This window comes from Alosa alosa, chromosome 22 (assembly GCF_017589495.1).
Source record: "Alosa alosa isolate M-15738 ecotype Scorff River chromosome 22, AALO_Geno_1.1, whole genome shotgun sequence".
Classification (NCBI taxonomy): domain Eukaryota; kingdom Metazoa; phylum Chordata; class Actinopteri; order Clupeiformes; family Clupeidae; genus Alosa; species Alosa alosa.
Window position 1 is genome coordinate 1,517,178 of NC_063210.1, and position 13,437 is coordinate 1,530,614.

The 13,437-nt window shown below is 38.4% G+C and overlaps 1 protein-coding gene across 4 annotated transcripts in view; it reads right to left on the reverse strand.

The window, feature by feature from the left end:
- The window catches only part of ryr2a (ryanodine receptor 2a (cardiac)), a 110,302-nt gene that overhangs the window by 33,235 nt on the left and 63,630 nt on the right, over window positions 1–13,437 (reverse strand). For all 4 annotated transcript variants that reach the window (XM_048233682.1, XM_048233681.1, XM_048233680.1 and 1 more), the window contains 19 exons: window positions 12,355–12,524; window positions 11,996–12,216; window positions 10,840–10,930; window positions 10,594–10,734; window positions 9,851–10,014; window positions 9,687–9,765; window positions 9,512–9,601; window positions 9,079–9,216; window positions 8,071–8,148; window positions 6,780–6,855; window positions 6,064–6,187; window positions 5,137–5,252; window positions 4,906–4,970; window positions 3,351–3,472; window positions 2,666–2,715; window positions 1,119–1,179; window positions 632–870; window positions 397–478; window positions 70–200 (listed from right to left, as the gene is read on the reverse strand). In XM_048233682.1, the coding sequence (XP_048089639.1) occupies window positions 70–200; window positions 397–478; window positions 632–870; window positions 1,119–1,179; window positions 2,666–2,715; window positions 3,351–3,472; window positions 4,906–4,970; window positions 5,137–5,252; window positions 6,064–6,187; window positions 6,780–6,855; window positions 8,071–8,148; window positions 9,079–9,216; window positions 9,512–9,601; window positions 9,687–9,765; window positions 9,851–10,014; window positions 10,594–10,734; window positions 10,840–10,930; window positions 11,996–12,216; window positions 12,355–12,524 (2,238 nt within the window). The remainder of the gene's footprint in view (window positions 1–69; window positions 201–396; window positions 479–631; window positions 871–1,118; window positions 1,180–2,665; window positions 2,716–3,350; window positions 3,473–4,905; window positions 4,971–5,136; window positions 5,253–6,063; window positions 6,188–6,779; window positions 6,856–8,070; window positions 8,149–9,078; window positions 9,217–9,511; window positions 9,602–9,686; window positions 9,766–9,850; window positions 10,015–10,593; window positions 10,735–10,839; window positions 10,931–11,995; window positions 12,217–12,354; window positions 12,525–13,437) is intronic.

Consider the following 13,437-nt stretch of genomic DNA (forward strand, 5'->3'; position numbering starts at 1 on the left):
ACATGCATTTTACAATGTTTTATGGAAGTCAAATGTTTTATACAATGACAGTAAAAAATGAAACCATACTTGTTCTCTCCCTTGAGGGTTTGACATTATAAATGGAGTGACTATTAAATGTGTTGAGTTGAGGTTCCAAAAAGGCAACAGGGAAAGCTCCTGAAAAAGCTGCCAGGCATTCCCCTATGGCTGGTCGCTGTCTAGAAAGGGGAGACAAATTCTACTAACATTATCACTGAAACACTAATACCTACATGTGAATCTCTTCCAGCCCAAATATTTCTTTATTTTACTCTGTACATCTATTACTTTTCAAGATACATTTTACATATTCAGTGCTTATAAATTAAATAAAAAAAATAGTTGTGTTAAATGAGAGAAATTGTTTTAACATACCTTTCAACATAAATGCTTTTGCTAGTGCCCAGTAAATACAGGCTGTTAAGTAGCCTATAGCATGACACCTGAATATCATCAACTGTAAAGAAAACATAATAATAAGTCTGTTCAAATAATGGGATTCTTAGGACATCATTATGGGTTATATTTTTGGAACAGCCTCAGTTAGTTCAAAGTTTGTCAAGGAACTTTTACATTATAATGAGTGAATAAGAGGTCTGATAATCCTTACGGATGATATCCTCCCCAAACAAGTTTTGTGTGATGTGCTCAAAGAGGGAGGAGAGCACAGGCAGCAATGCCACAGTTGTGTAGTTGATGATCTGAGTTACTCCCTTAGGCTGAGCACGGGTGTGAGTGAACTGGCCCTGTTGCAGGTTCTCTATAGTTTTCTCCAAGTCCTCAGCAGCATTGTCAAAGAATGCCCGCAGTGCTGCTTTCACTGTGTCCAAACCTGTCTTCATCACAGTTCTCAACACAAACAGAGATACAAACTCAAATAAATCACATAATCTTATAAAAAATATAATAATATACCCTTTAGATATAGACTAGCTGTACTGTCAATGTCTAAATTGATATGAAACCTGAAAAGTTTGAGTCTGATAAAGTCTGAACTTTATCTCATCTATTAACGGTGGTCAAAACAGATAGAAAAGAAAAATACCAGAGCAACACATGAATTTGAGATCAGTTCAGCCTTGTGATGGAATATTTACCTGGCATCAAGTGTTTGTCCTAGTATGTGGAGACAGTTTACAATAGAAGCCGCATCATTTCCTAAGAGAGAAAGTGAAGTGAGTTGTTGCTCAATGGTGAAATTCATTATTCTAAGCACTAAAGCACTAAATTCCCTTTTCCCAAAGGGTTCCAATACATTTGTCCAGAACTGTATGATGCACATGCATTATGAATGATCAATCATATCAATCAATCATACACAGAACACATGTACTATACTTTATTTATAATATACGATTAACCTGTCAGGCACTCTCATGCCACAAGTCAACTGTGAAGTGTACAAATTGCAGTATTATTGTGTAAAATGTCCACAAAATGGCATACCGTATATTGAACAGTGTTGTATATTCTATACTAAATATTTGTGTTTTTTTATTTGTGTAATTTCATTATGTATGCCATTTACAGTAGTTTATTCAATGTTAATTAAAGTCATGACAATGCATACAATGAATGTGAGACTTGTGTAAATATCCTGTATATGAAAACAATAAGAACTTAAAATTAATTTTTGCTACACTGAACAATACCTTACAAAAGTTGTTAATATATTCATTATGTTTACATTAACTCATTGAGTGCCAAAAATGTAATATTACGTTTTTCCTTCCCATGCGTTGAGTGCCAAAAACGTAATATTACGTTTTTAGCTTTTTTTTTAAATTACGAAACTAGACACTCTAACACACCTTATATGTGATTTTGGGAACTCTTTTGGGATATATGACGATCTAAAACTCATGAAAGCGCACAATCTGGACATTTTATCATAACTCGGTTGCCGCTTTGGGTCGAATCAGTGACGCATGCACGTCAGGTCAAAACCAGGCCATTTTCGTGGGTCTATCACTAGGTGGCAGTCTCGCCAGGTCTTGCTGATCACTTCCCGGAAAGTTTACACAAGTAAGTAACAGGCAACACTTCATATTTCATGAAAGACAATATCTCCATTTCTAGAAAAAAACAGCGATTTTGATGTAAACTAGCCACTGTTTAGCTTGGGATTTCTCAGGAACAGAGGCGTGTAGAAATACACGGTTTGCACCCACCGAGAGCTTAAAGTCTCACCTTCTAAACGAGCCATTGTATGTGTTCATAGCTATAACACAGATTATGCTGTGGTTGTACAAAAATCATCAACAATGGTCTAGATTGCTGGCACTCTAGGACAAAGCTCCCGAAAACAGCTTGGCATTCAATGAGTTAAGTCTGAACTGGTGTCACAATGTAGAATACATGGTTAGGTTTGATCTGAGTCCCAACTTGATCCAATCAAATTTCTTTATCAGACCACTACTTTTATTATCTTCATTTACATTATTTTCTCCCAGTTGGAACATAGCAATACTGAAATAAATTCACAAATAATATTCACAAAACCTGACAAACATGCAGTGAATAATTGTTAGAAGACAAATAGCAACATGCACACAAAGGAAATTTGTTGTGGAAATGATTTCAGAGTCTGAAATGATCAGGCACAGCTCAAGACAATACTGGAACGTTTCCACACTATCCTTACCAAACAGTGATATCCTATGTCTGACAAGAACTCCAAGTTTGCAGAAGAGGCTAGGCAAGAGAGGTTTGAAAACAAGAGAAAGGTAAAAGGAGAAAAAAACATATTTCTAATAGTGTTAGAAAACTGTTAATATTGAAAAGATTGCAGAGGAAGTTGAGTCAGAATTTCGGAATGGTTCTATTTGTATTTATAATGTGCTTTTTTACATACATTTTCATCCTAATAAAATTTTGATTCATAAAACGAGAGAATAAAATCAAAAACAGAACAAAGTCTTTTCACAACCTTAATTCAAATTAATATTTTTGCTCAATGCCCTCAAAACACTTCCACACAAAGCTCTTTTATGATCATTGTTCAAAAGAAATGTCTAGCAGGTATCTACAACTGTTGGCACATCAAGGACTAGCTTACCTTAACTAGCTCAAGCAAAAACTACTTTTGAGAGACCATAAAGCTGTACAAACACCATAACTCATGTTAAGGTGGGGATTAGGGTATTGAACTTTATAAGAATGCCCGGCCAGATATTTTCACTCATAGATTGTCTATACAGTACATCATCTTTTCTATTAAACATATTATTTTCACAATTCAAATGGGTCATATTTTGCATAACAAATTTGAATTAGTGATTAATTAGTAAAAAAAAAACTCTATTTAGCACTCTATCTAGCAATCTTACCTCGTCACCATTTCTTTCTCTTTGTTGGAGGCATGGCCACCACTGCTGATAGGGTGTAATGCAGTAGACAGGAAGTACAGGTGATGGTTTTTGAAGTACTGATCCACGAGGGGTAAGACCACCTGTGATAAAGGACACACAAATCAGATTGAAATGAGTCACTCAATTACTCACTCAAAATGAGTGATGACTGTTTTTGCAATTTTCTTAAGGATAATTGTCATTCAGTTACACTTTGGAAATCAAGTATTGTGCTGTTCTCCTCAGTAAAGTTTCAGAATATGTCACAATGCATCCTTTATAGCTTAACAGGTACAGTAGCTTCACCAATAATAAACTTGAGCCCAGCACTTTAGATTGGTAGAAGGGATTCGGATGGAGAAGGATCTTAAAAACCTCTGCAGAGAACAAGCATACAAGCAGGGTTCACTGACAGGGTCGTTAGGTTGCTCACTGGCTTGACCGGTGTCAGGGCGAGGAGTAGATTGGTTTTGAGCTACACCATTTTGAGTTTAATATCGTCTAGGGCGTACGTTTTTTGCTTGGCCCAGTCTCCTCTCTTACTGTAAACTTCTTTACTGAAGTTACTAAAAAGCGATAGATTTTTTTTTTTGCGTCCTTCGGATCCCTAGACAAGTGGTTTCCAAATGGTGAGGTGCGCCTCCCCTGCAGGGCGTCAAAGAGTCTCAGAGATTTTAGCACCACCATGAGGTCCCACAGGGGCACTGACGTGGAGGTCGGGCTGAAAGGCACCTTTCAGAAAGCGGGATGCGAGGGGTTGAGCTGTGGTTTTGTAAATTCTATTTGTCTCATCTCCCTTTCCTCTTCCTCTGTTGCTAGATATATAAATTACCTCTTTTCTACAAATGCAATCTGCCCGCAACACTCATTTTTATATATTTATATCTAGATCTCTCTTTACCATGAAATTGTTGGTGCTGTGTTTTTCTGACATTCCAAGACTCTAATTATGGGTAAACACCACATTCTTGAGGCAAATGTACTTTTTGCCTTAATTGTTAAATTAGGCATCCCAGGGTGTATACTGGTTGAAGTTGAGACCCTTTGGTGTGAGTGTGGTTGGACATTCTAAAGAAGCCTAGTCTAGTAAATTAACTTACTTTCTATACATGGTATGCAAAAGGTGTCAATAAAAACAATAAAATAACTGCTAAATTATAGTCTGCTTCTTACCATTTTGGATACAGTTACTATTCAGAACAAAAAAGGAATTACTGATGGACTTACAGCTGAGAAATACCCCTCCTATTGTCTCAGCCCAAATCCAAATTACTGTAAATTCAATTTAGGATCTCAAAATATTCTGTTTATCTGCTCAATCTATTCTTATCTTACCTTATTTCTCCTAAGGGTCCCTTAGGAGAAACAGGTGAGATCTCATTTCCTATGGGTTGATACAGTAAAATAAATAAATGATTTATGAACTGATATGTTCAAAACATAAATAGCCAGTACTATTTTACAGGGTATCACATAGTGGTATTAGATACAGAACTATTCCAAACCTGCAACCAATTTTCAAAAATATACTAACCTTCCCAAAAAACTTCATCTGCTGGTCATGACACATTTTTTCTCCCTTTGGCTGATTACTGGCATCTGAAATCAAGTGCAAAATAGCATCACAACCAATTGCTGTATAATGAATATGGTGTAAAAATGTAGTCTAAATATTCTCAAGAACACTACACAGGAAAAAGCACAAAGCATTATGATTTCATAATGAATCGTAGAATGTGATAGAAATAGTCTATTTTCACTTTACCAAATTCCAGCAAATGTTCATGGGCTTGGTCCACATAGGTAATGAGTTGCAGTAGGAAAGTGTAAGCAAATCGCTTCTCTATGGAGGGTGTGTCAAGATCCTGCTCCTTTTTAGCCCTGTGAATTGTACAATACATACATACAGTTTAGTGTCACTGCTAAAAGAGCACTGAGCTTTTTGCTTTTATTCAGATAGAACAGTGAAAAATGGCAGGAAGCAAGTGGGAGAGATATGGTGGGATCGGGAAATGACTGCGAGTCCGATTTGAACCCGGGTCCCTGTGGGCACTTGAACTCAAATGTAGCATGGACGCTGCAGCTGCTTGTGCCACAACTCCCCCAGACTCTGGTTTGTCTTATTCCTTGGCGGAAATCCCTTGGTCAGGTGTACCGATTGGGTGTAGACCAAAACCACCACAGAGACCCTTGAAAAGAGGTGGTCTCGGTACATACGTAACAATTCCAAAAGAACTTTGAATTAGTTTGTCTGTGGTGGGAATGTGATCAAACTTTAACCTGGGCTAATCAATGGTTTGAGCTAATTGGTTCATGCAGCCAGGTGTGCTTTGCCTTCTGGTAAGTGGTAGAGCACAAACTACCAGCATGCATAATAGTAGCAAGTAAGTAGCTGACGGATAAGCCTTGATCACAAGACAGCATGTTTTCTCTGTGTGAAGTGTGAAGCAGAATAGTATTTGGAAGACGTTTCTTTAAGTAGCCAATGGGAAATCACTCAGTTCTCTTTCAAGTTCACTCAATGGGAAGTCAACGTTAACCAATGTGAAGTCATTCCCATATGATGTCATGAATATACTATTCTTCAGAAAATTCTGTTACAGTATATTCATAACAATACATTTTTTGGAGTTCATTAACTGATTTGGACGAGAGCAAACAAACTGTAAGCGAAACACCCTCACTCACTCACCTAGACACAGCATAACCATTTATCTGAAAGAACTTCAGGATGTCTTGTGCTTTTTCTCGGTCTCTTGATTTCTCTTTGGCCGTTAGAGTGTCATAGGGCACCAGCAAAGGATGGCTCCCTCCACCTAGCAAAACACAAACACTTAAAAAGTCATGTGAGAATGCATGGCAGGTATGCAGAGGTGGGTAGTAATCTTGTCTACTAACTAATTGTTTCTTGTACTCATAGGAGTAACTTTAATCCAGAGAACGCTCCACTCTTACTCAAGTACATTTACTTTCTTATTAAATAGTTTGATCCTCAAGTAGACAGCTTCTAGCTTACAATTTCACCTGCTTTGACTACATAGACATATGAAATTATACACTACATTCGCCTCTGGTTCGTATGTGTGGTTTGTTAACAGCGCAGCCAGGGTACTTGACAGAGGGAGTCTAGGAATGTAGATCATAATTCAACCTGGAAAAATGGGCTGCATTGGGGTAATGCAAATCGTAACACTTTCCAGATGTATTGGAGTGACCTTTTGTATGAAAAGCTGCAGTTGTTTTTTTTTTGCTGTTGTATCTGTACAGGTACAAAGTATTTGTATAATGAGCGTCTTTTCTATACTATACTATTCTATACTTCTGAAAGAGAGCTGATGGTGTGAGGAAAGAAAGTTAGAAACACAGGAAAAATAGATCATCAGGTGATGGCGCTGAAATAGAGACTACCTTTGGCTTCAAGCTCAGATTTCTTATTCTTGGCCCATATGTTATGATAGTTTTCTGCAAGTAGTTCAGCCATGGCCTGAAACAGAAACAGACAAACAACTCATTGAAAAATCTATTGACATCAAAATTCTGTATGGGTAGGTAGAGATTGTTATTCCATTAAACATCACTACCTAAAATAGACGGGACTTAACTACTATTGAGCAAATACTTTATTGATACATAAAGACAATTAAAAGATTCCCAAGTTGACATTTTCTACAACCACTCCTTCAGATATTTGTATCAATATACTCAGATTTGCATTGGCTATAAATTTGCCACTGAGATTAGCTCAAGTTTGATGGACAAAGTGCCATATTTTATATTTGATCAGAACTATAAGGGAATGGGAATGGGATATACTGTATATGTGCATAATCACAATGTGTTTTAATATATTTGTGATTACATGAATGTAACACAACTAAATTTCAGGAACATTTGCTGTTCCCGTCTTGGGGTGCATTTGTAAAATCAGATTCCATTTAACCAAACAATATTATTCTAATGATTTGCTTAACTCTCATTACGACCGCCGCTAGCACAGTGCAGTCATCTAGGCACATTTGGAACTCATCAAATAATACTCTTTTTGTTGTTGAAGACTTGTCTTAGTGAGGTTGCACACATGGCGAGTGAGGCTTTTGAACACATATATTTTTTGTAGAAAATGTGAAAATTTGAGATACAACAACCATTGAGCAACCATGCGGAGTGCATGCACAGTTTATAAGGAGTTGTACTGTACTGTAAGAGTAAGGGGGTGGAGGGAAAGCCAGAGAAGCATTATTTGTATTGTACATGCAAGCACCATACGGTGGTCATATTATGTACTGCTATGCGGTGCATCTAGTTATTCTAGCCTTTGAAGTAAGATTTTAGGGCTACCAGTTAATATATATATGTCTTTTAATAATTTATTTTTTAAATGTAATGCATTTTTACATTTCACTACAACTATTGCGTACTATTTTACTGTGTAATATTTCATTATGATCATAATCTCAACATCATTGAAAATGAGGCCTACCCTTCATGAATTTCCGCAAATAAAGGTTGAATAAACATTTAGTCTGCAAGTTACACTAATGTGATGTTCTGCTCCACCTTTAGTGCTGGAGTGTCTAGAGTGTGTTCTAAAGGACCCTGAATTTACAAATAGCTTTAGAGTTCAAGCGTGTGCTTGGGTGGCAGTTTACCAGTACACCCAAGATACTCTCTGTTGGTAAGAGCCTACAGCATCACTCACGTGTAAGTCTCTAGAGAGAGTCACATTACTCATGTCGATTGGTCTAGGGCTGAATCCATGAGTGCCTTCCATAGAATGCTGCTTGCAATGGAATATAATGCATAAAAAATGTTAACAAAACATTTAGACATCATGATCCTTCAGTACATAAGGAATGAGGAATCATAATGTAAGCAAATCAGTTAAATACTAATCATGCTACTCATGCCCATCTTGTTCGTTGTTTTTGTACAATGCAGCCTGGGTTGAATTACAAATAAATTACTAGTAAAATTAACTTTACTCATGTCACATATCCTGGTACTGTAGTTACCAGCATGGACGGATTATGAGCCACTGGGCCCCTGGGCACAGACATGAAAAGGGCACCCATGCCCATCTCAGAAAGTTAGAACATTTACATATGTTAATTCTATTACAAGGGACTACATTGACTCCAGAGCAACTTTTGGTTAAATGTCTTGCTCAAGGGCACAATGGTGGAGACTGAAACCACAACGTTTCAGGCTACTGCATGCTAGCCAAGCTACTTCTACCTCTAGGCTACCACCACCCTAACTCAGCAATGCTAGAGGGGTCCAGGGCCATGGCCCCCCCGGAGGATTTAGGAGTTTTGTGGAAAGAAATGGATAGATTGAGACCTACACATCACCAAACCCTCAACAGATTTAAGGCATCTTGCTGTACAAAAAGATGCTGATTACAAAGCATTGTTATCACACAGATATCAGGGGTGGAGAACATAGTAGTGACCTCAAAACAGAGGCTTGAGCTTCAGGGCCCCCTGGGCCTGGGTCCGGTAGGCCCGTTCAGTAATCCATCCCTGGTTACCAGTACTTATTAAACATGTTTAGAACAAAGAAAAGATACTCTTAACTAAGGCGCCATCATGCATATAGAAAGGTTGGGACAATAGGCCCAGATGCAAGTACAACAACCCTGTTGCTAAATGGTGACAAAATTATATATAATTAAGGAATAAATCATTAGAGTTTTCTCTTTGGTCACCTGACTTGATAAGGATATCCGGCGTGTGCGGTTGTGAAGGCTAGCTGTGTCACCCTCTCGAGTCCTCTCAATGAGCCAGCCCCATGCCAGGATGGTTTTTAGGGATTCCTTTATGGGACCCCGATAAATCTCTTTGTCCTAGTAAAACAATAATAGATATCAGGGCAGTTACAATATAGAAGATTTGGCATAATGTATTCATGGGTACTGTAAGTATCATGGGTACTGTACTGTTGACTGTGTAAGGGCTGTTAGTAACACTCAACATTATATCTTCCTTTTTTAATGAAACACTGGGAACAGGGATTTAGATCACTATTTTAATGAAAACATATGAATGGCACATTATATAGTCAACCCATGACTACATACCCTATAAAACCCTTGGTCAAAACAGCGGACATTTTTAAAAAGTATACAGGAAGAGCCTCACCTTCTCTGACAAGCTTTTGTATGGTTTTAGAAGGGGGTGTGTCTTGGTGAATTCACAGAGCTGGTCACCATGTACCCAGCCTTTGGTAAGCTGAGAGAAAATGGCATAAGCTGATGATTTGTTTCTTATCCAAAGACATCCACACCACTTCACTCTCCAAAAAAGATGAAAATACCTTATCCATAGACCACCTCTCGTGAGAATGCTCAGCAAATTTGATGATGAAATTATCCAGTTTTTCAGGGATAACCACACTGTGTGGAAGAATAAGCATTACTTCAAAATGGCAAGCATAGTATGTAAAGAATGAAACTAGTTTTTAATGACAAACAGACAGACTTTGAAGTATCGACTGGCTGGGGGTTGAAGTTTCCCTCTGCATCCATCGAGGACTGCTTCTCCATCATGGCCACATAGTTAGATTCCATGTAGTCTGGTGGCAAGGCTCCGGCCACAGCACTTAGGCAGGGCAATGCCAGCTTGAACAGCTCGTGTTCGTACTTCTGAGGATCACACCAAAGCCAGTGCACAGGTATATAAACACTAAGAGCACCACCCCTTTTACAGAAAACTTAGCTTAAGTCAAAAGTTTTGAAACACCTACTCTTTTATGGCTTTTACTACTATAACAATGTTTACTATTGTTACATTGTAGAGCAAAACTGAAAACTATGAATTAACGGATGTGGGATAAGGGTAATGTAGTAAACAAAAAAAAGAGTAAACAAAGCTGTTTGTTTAGATGTTTTTTATTTTAGGCTCTTCAAAGCAGCCAACTTTTGCTATGATGACAGCATTTCACTCTTGCCATTCCCTTAACCACCTTAGACCATGTTAGACAGTGGGAATGGTTTTCTAACAGACCTGAATGAGTTGCCATACGTGTTGTATGGGAACTTTTTTTTGCTTACTACATACAGTAACACCTAAAAGAGAAGGTGTTTCAAAACTTTTGACCAGTAATGTAGCAAAATACACACCAATGAGCTGTGAACAGTGAGGGGAAATGTAAACACAAGTCTAGCATTTCCATTAAACATCCCATGTTTCCCAAGGGCCTGCAATTAAATGTATTGTTTTACCTTCCTTGACAACGCATCAAAAATCCCCCAGAACAGCTTCCTGGAGAGATGTAGCTCTTCATCAGAGGCAGCTCCAAAGCTACCCCAGCCTCCAGACAGGCAATAGTACTTCCAGCAACGCTCATAGTGGTTGGTCAACAGCTGGAGATCACAATCAAAGCCACTCTTTTATTAGTTTCTTATTATTCAATGCCAGTGCTAACGTAAAAGGCAAAACATGTTGAGGAGAACTTGGGACTCTCTTACCTTAAGGGGCATTTTAGTGTGTTCATTCAGCAGGGGGACATCAAATACCAGCCTTCTGAGCAAATGTTGCATCATGGAGGGCCTCAGTTTCCTTCACACACACACACACACACACACACACACACACACACACACACACACACACACACACAATGAAGGGAAACTTTCATTAAGTGGATATAAAAGATAAGGATTCTGGGTTGTTATATTTTGAATGGTAATATTACAAACACAACACAGGGTTCAATTTAGCTTCATCTAGGTACCTAAAGTGCTGCACAGTAAAGGGGGGAAACATCCTCCAATCACCAACAATGTGTAGCACCTACTTTGACTTCAAGCCATGACTATAAACTACACTGTAGTTGTTCATACATAAGTCAAGCTTGGTCTGCTGCCATGTCAAGAGGGACACATCTTCAGGCAAAGACTTACACGTAATAGCATGTATCTACATGTAAAAGTAGTAATCACAGAGGCAGCAGCAGGGCCACATACCCAGAGGCCAGGAAAAGGTGATGCTAAAATAAGACTGTTGCTATCTGATCAAAATGATATCAGTTTAGATAATTACATCTGGATAATCCCCTCAATAGTCATCTCAATATAAGAACAAAACATTAATATTTCATAAAAAGAATTGCAACAACTAATTGATTAACTGATCTGTTTTCAATTTTGGCAGACTATTTTGAGAATTGATTTATCACATGAGTGATTCTAGCTAGCTTCTAATTTTTTACAAATCACCCATACAATTAATCATATTTCTAGCAAGCATCTTATATTTTAATAAGCTTTCTTTACTCCTCTATGACAGTAAAACACTGAATATATTTGGGGTGTGACCAAAAACAAGACACTTTGAGACATCATCTTACACTTTGGGAAACAATAATCAACATTTTTCAACATTTTCTGACATTAATTTAGTAGATTAATCAAGAAAATCAACAGATTGATTGACAATGAAAATAATTGTTAGTTGCCCTAAATAATCATTAGTTGCCCTAAAGCAGACATAAACCAAAAGATGCATGAAGGCATTATCTCATATGAAGTTAACACATTTTAAAATACTGTATATCAGCATATTAATGTTGTCACTAATGTGGTGGCATGTTACATAGATGGTATTACAGTAAACTGAACTCACCCACACACAGCTAGCAAGCACTCCTCTATGGCATCCCTCTGGGCCTTAGTCAGGCAGCAGCCCTTTGACAGGCGGTACACAGTGTGCAACAGAGAGTCAATGAGCGAGGCAAAAGGCTCAGTGCCAGCAAACAGTGGGGCACATTTAGTAAGCAAAGGCAGCACAGCTGTGCACAGGTAGCGGTTCAAGGCTAGGGCCATATCTGTAGCACTCAGGGCTGGCTGCAAGAGAAGACAGGAGCATTAGACTGGATGAATGAGAGACAAACTAATTTAATGAAGCAAAGAGAGGATTCATGGATGACAGTGCCTTGTGGACCTTTAAAGTAAGTTACAATTGAGTATAACAAAAAAACGCACTGTGTCAAGTGAAGCCGCTGCACGAAGGTCAGGCAGGAAGCCCACTTCCAAGAGATGTAGCAGGAAGTTCTGATCCTCAATCCCATAGACCCGATCCAAGAAAAGAACCATGGCTGCCTTGTGGTCAGGACAGAAGCCTGCTGACATGTCAGGCTCAACAACTGATCCATCTGGAAGTAAAATTTCACAGTAAAGTCATGTCAATATCTGCAAAATATAAAGCAGGACCCAAAAACTATTACAAAGTGAGGACAAATACACCCAATATCTTAATATACAGGTGGGTCTCAGAAGAATTAGAATATCGTGAAAAAGTTCATTAGATATAAAGTTAAATATATCAAGCCATTTTTGTTTTAATCTTGATGATTACGGCTGACAGCTCATGAAAACCAAACATCAGTATCTCAAAATATTAGAATAAAGAGGTTATAATACAGAAATGGTGACCTTTTGAAAAGAAATGGACTAATCTGACTAATCTAAAATAGATTATAACTCAATAGTTGCTCGGGCTGCTTTTGCACAAATTATTGCATCAATGTGGCATGGTATGGAGGCAATCTGGCCAATTCAGACCAGACAAGTTGTCTGGCCAGTCTAGCACAGTAATACCATGGTAAGCAAAACAGTTACTAGCAGTTTTGGCACTGTGGGCAGGTGCCGAGTTCTGCTGGAAAAGGAAATCAGCATCTCCATAAAGCTTGTCAGCAGATGGAAGCATGTAGTGCTCTAAAATCTCCTGGTAGAAGGCTGCATTGACTCTGGACTTGATAAAACAGAGTGGACCAACACCACCAGATGACATTGCACCCCAGAACATCACTAACTGTGGAAACATCAAACTGAACTCCACTCTTCCTCTAGACTATTGAGACATTGATTGGACCCCGATATCCAAATGAAATGCAAATTCTGTTTTTATGTGAGAAGAGGAGTTTGGACCACTGAGCAACGGTCCAGTTCTGTCTCTTCTTAGCCCATGTAAGACGCTCTAACCTGGTTTCTGATTCAGGAGTGGCTTGACACTAGGAATGTGCCACTTGTAGCCCATTTCCTGGACACGTCTGTGCATGCTGGCTC